Source organism: Nansenia antarctica (assembly GCF_963989245.1).
Source record: "Nansenia antarctica genome assembly, chromosome: 2".
NCBI classification, from domain to species: Eukaryota; Metazoa; Chordata; class Actinopteri; order Argentiniformes; family Microstomatidae; genus Nansenia; species Nansenia antarctica.
Window position 1 is genome coordinate 89,892,298 of NC_137675.1, and position 2,528 is coordinate 89,894,825.

General features: G+C 58.9%; 1 protein-coding gene across 1 annotated transcript in view; it reads right to left on the reverse strand.

Annotated features, from left to right (window-relative positions):
• Positions 1 to 2,196, reverse strand: part of LOC308150869 (sterile alpha motif domain-containing protein 14-like) — a gene marked incomplete at both ends in the record, with an annotated part of 2,647 nt that extends 451 nt beyond the window's left edge. The window contains 3 exon segments of the mRNA XM_080523656.1: positions 1,034 to 1,189; positions 2,117 to 2,164; positions 2,166 to 2,196. Of these exon segments, the coding sequence (XP_080379782.1) occupies positions 1,034 to 1,189; positions 2,117 to 2,164; positions 2,166 to 2,196 (235 nt within the window).
• Between the last annotated feature and the right edge of the window lie 332 nt (positions 2,197 to 2,528).

The window sequence follows — 2,528 nt, forward strand, 5'->3', positions numbered from 1 at the left end:
GCAGTAGAGGGCAGTAGAGGACAGTAGAGGGCAGTAGAGGACAGTAGAGGGGCAGTTGAGGGCAGTAGAGGGCAGTAGAGGGCAGTAGAGGGTAGTAGAGGGCAGTAGAGGTTAGTAGAGGGCAGTAGAGGGCAGTAGAGGACAGTAGAGGACAGTAGAGGACCGTAGAGGGCAGTAGAGGGTAGTAGAGGGCAGTAGAGGGCAGTAGAGGGCAGTAGAGGACAGTAGAGGGCAGTAGAGGGCAGTAGAGGACAGTAGAGGGCAGTAGAGGACAATAGAGAGCAGTAGAGGGCAGTAAAGGGCAGTAGAGGGCAGTAGAGGGCAGTAGAGGGCAGTAGAGGGCAGTAGAGGGCAGTAGAGGACAGTAGAGGGCAGTAGAGGGCAGTAGAGGACAGTAGAGGGCAGTAGAGGACAGTAGAGGGCAGTAGAGGACAGTAGAGGGCAGTAGAGAGCAGTAGAGGGCAGTAGAGGGCAGTAGAGAGCAGTAGAGGACAGTAGAGGGCAGTAGAGGACAGTAGAGGTCAGTAGAGAGCAGTAGAGGACAGTAGAGGTTAGTAGAGGACAGTAGAGGGCAGTAGAGGTCAGTAGAGGACAGTAGAGGTCAGTAGAGAGCAGTAGAGGACAGTAGAGGTTAGTAGAGGACAGTAGAGGGCAGTAGAGGTCAGTAGAGGACAGTAGAGGTCAGTAGAGAGCAGTAGAGGACAGTAGAGGTTAGTAGAGGACAGTAGAGGACAGTAGAGGACAGTAGAGGTCAGTAGAGAGCAGTAGAGGGCAGTAGAGGTTAGTAGAGAGCAGTAGAGGGCAGTAGAGGACAATAGAGGACAGTAGAGAGCAGTAGAGAGCAGTAGAGGTTAGTAGAGAGCAGTAGAGGGCAGTAGAGGACAATAGAGGACAGTAGAGAGCAGTAGAGAGCAGTAGAGGGCAGTAGAGGGCAGTAGAGGACAGTAGAGGTCAGTAGAGGGCAGTAGAGGGCAGTAGAGGGCAGTAGAGGGCAGTAGAGGGCAGTAGTCTCACATGGTTCTATTGCCCCTACCTTCAGCTTGTTGCTGTCCAGCTCTAGCAGCTGTTCCCCGTCGATGTCCCGGGCGGTGAACTCCTGGACGTACTGCTCCATGTCCATCCCCCGCAGCCACTGGCCTACCTGCTGGGACCCCCACGCACACACCAGGGGCAAGGGCTCGTCTAGGGGCTGGGGGGGGGGAGGACATGGGGGAGGAGGGAGGGGGGAGGGAGGGGGGGAGGGAGGAGGGGGAAGGGAGAGAGGGGGGGAGGGAGAGAGGGAGGGAGGGGGGAGGGGGGGAGGGAGGGAGGGGGGAGGAAGGGGGGGAGGGAGGGAGGGAGGGGGGAGGGAGGGGGGAGGGGGGGAGGGAGGGGGGAGGGGGGGAGGGAGGGGGGGAGGGGGGGAGGGAGGGGGGGAGGAAGGGGGGGAGGGAGGGAGGGGGGGGAGGGAGGGGGGGAAGAAGGGGGGGAGGAGGGAGGGAGGAGAGAGGGAGGGGAGGGAGGGAGGGGAGGGAGGGAGGGAGGGAGGGAGGGAGGGAGGGGAGGGGAGGGAGGGAGGGGGAGGGAGGGAGGGGAGGGGGGGAGAGAGGGGGGTGGGGGGGAGGATGTGGGGGAGGAGGGGGGGGAGGGAGGGAGGACAATTGACCAGGGTTGTGAATGTTGTCTGTTTGACAGTTTTGCAGCATCAGATCAGCATACTCTCCTGCCCTCTAGTGGCTGTTAGGCAGCACTACACCTACACACACACCTCTACACACACCTACACACACCTACACCTACGAACACACAACACACACACACACACACACACCTACACACACACACACACACACACACACACACACGCACACGCACACACACACACACACAACACACACACACACACACACACACACATAACACACACACACACACACATACACACACACACACACAACACACACACACACACACACACACACACACAGTAGATCTAGTGTGTGTGTGTGTGCGTATGTGTGCATGTGTGTGGTGTGTGTGTGTGTGTGTGTGTGTGTGTGTGTTGGTGTGTGTGTGCGTGTGGGTGTGTGTTGTGCGTGTGTGTGTGTGTGTGTGGGTGTGTGTGTCGGGGACTCACCTCATCAGAGGACTGTGAGAGGGTCTGGTAGGGGTGGGAGGAGCGGGGGGGAGGAGTCAGCGGTGGGAGGGGGGCGGGGCCTGGGAGGGGTGGGAGGGGCTCCGGGACTTGGGGGAGAGGTCTTCACTCAGGCCAGACTCCTGGAGGGGGAGGGAGGGGGAGGGAGGGTGGGAGGGGGAGGAAGAGGGGGAGATAGTGAGAGGGAAGGAGGGAGGGGGAGAAGGGGAGGGAGGGGGAGAGAGAGATAGGAGAGAGAGAGAGAGAGAGAGAGAGAGAGAGAGAGAGAGAGAGAGAGAGAGACAGAGAGAGACAGAGATAGAGAGAGAAAGAGAGACAGAGAGAGAGACAGAGTGAGAGAGAAAGAGAGACAGAGATACAGAGAGAGACAGAGATAGAGAGAGAGAGAGATAGA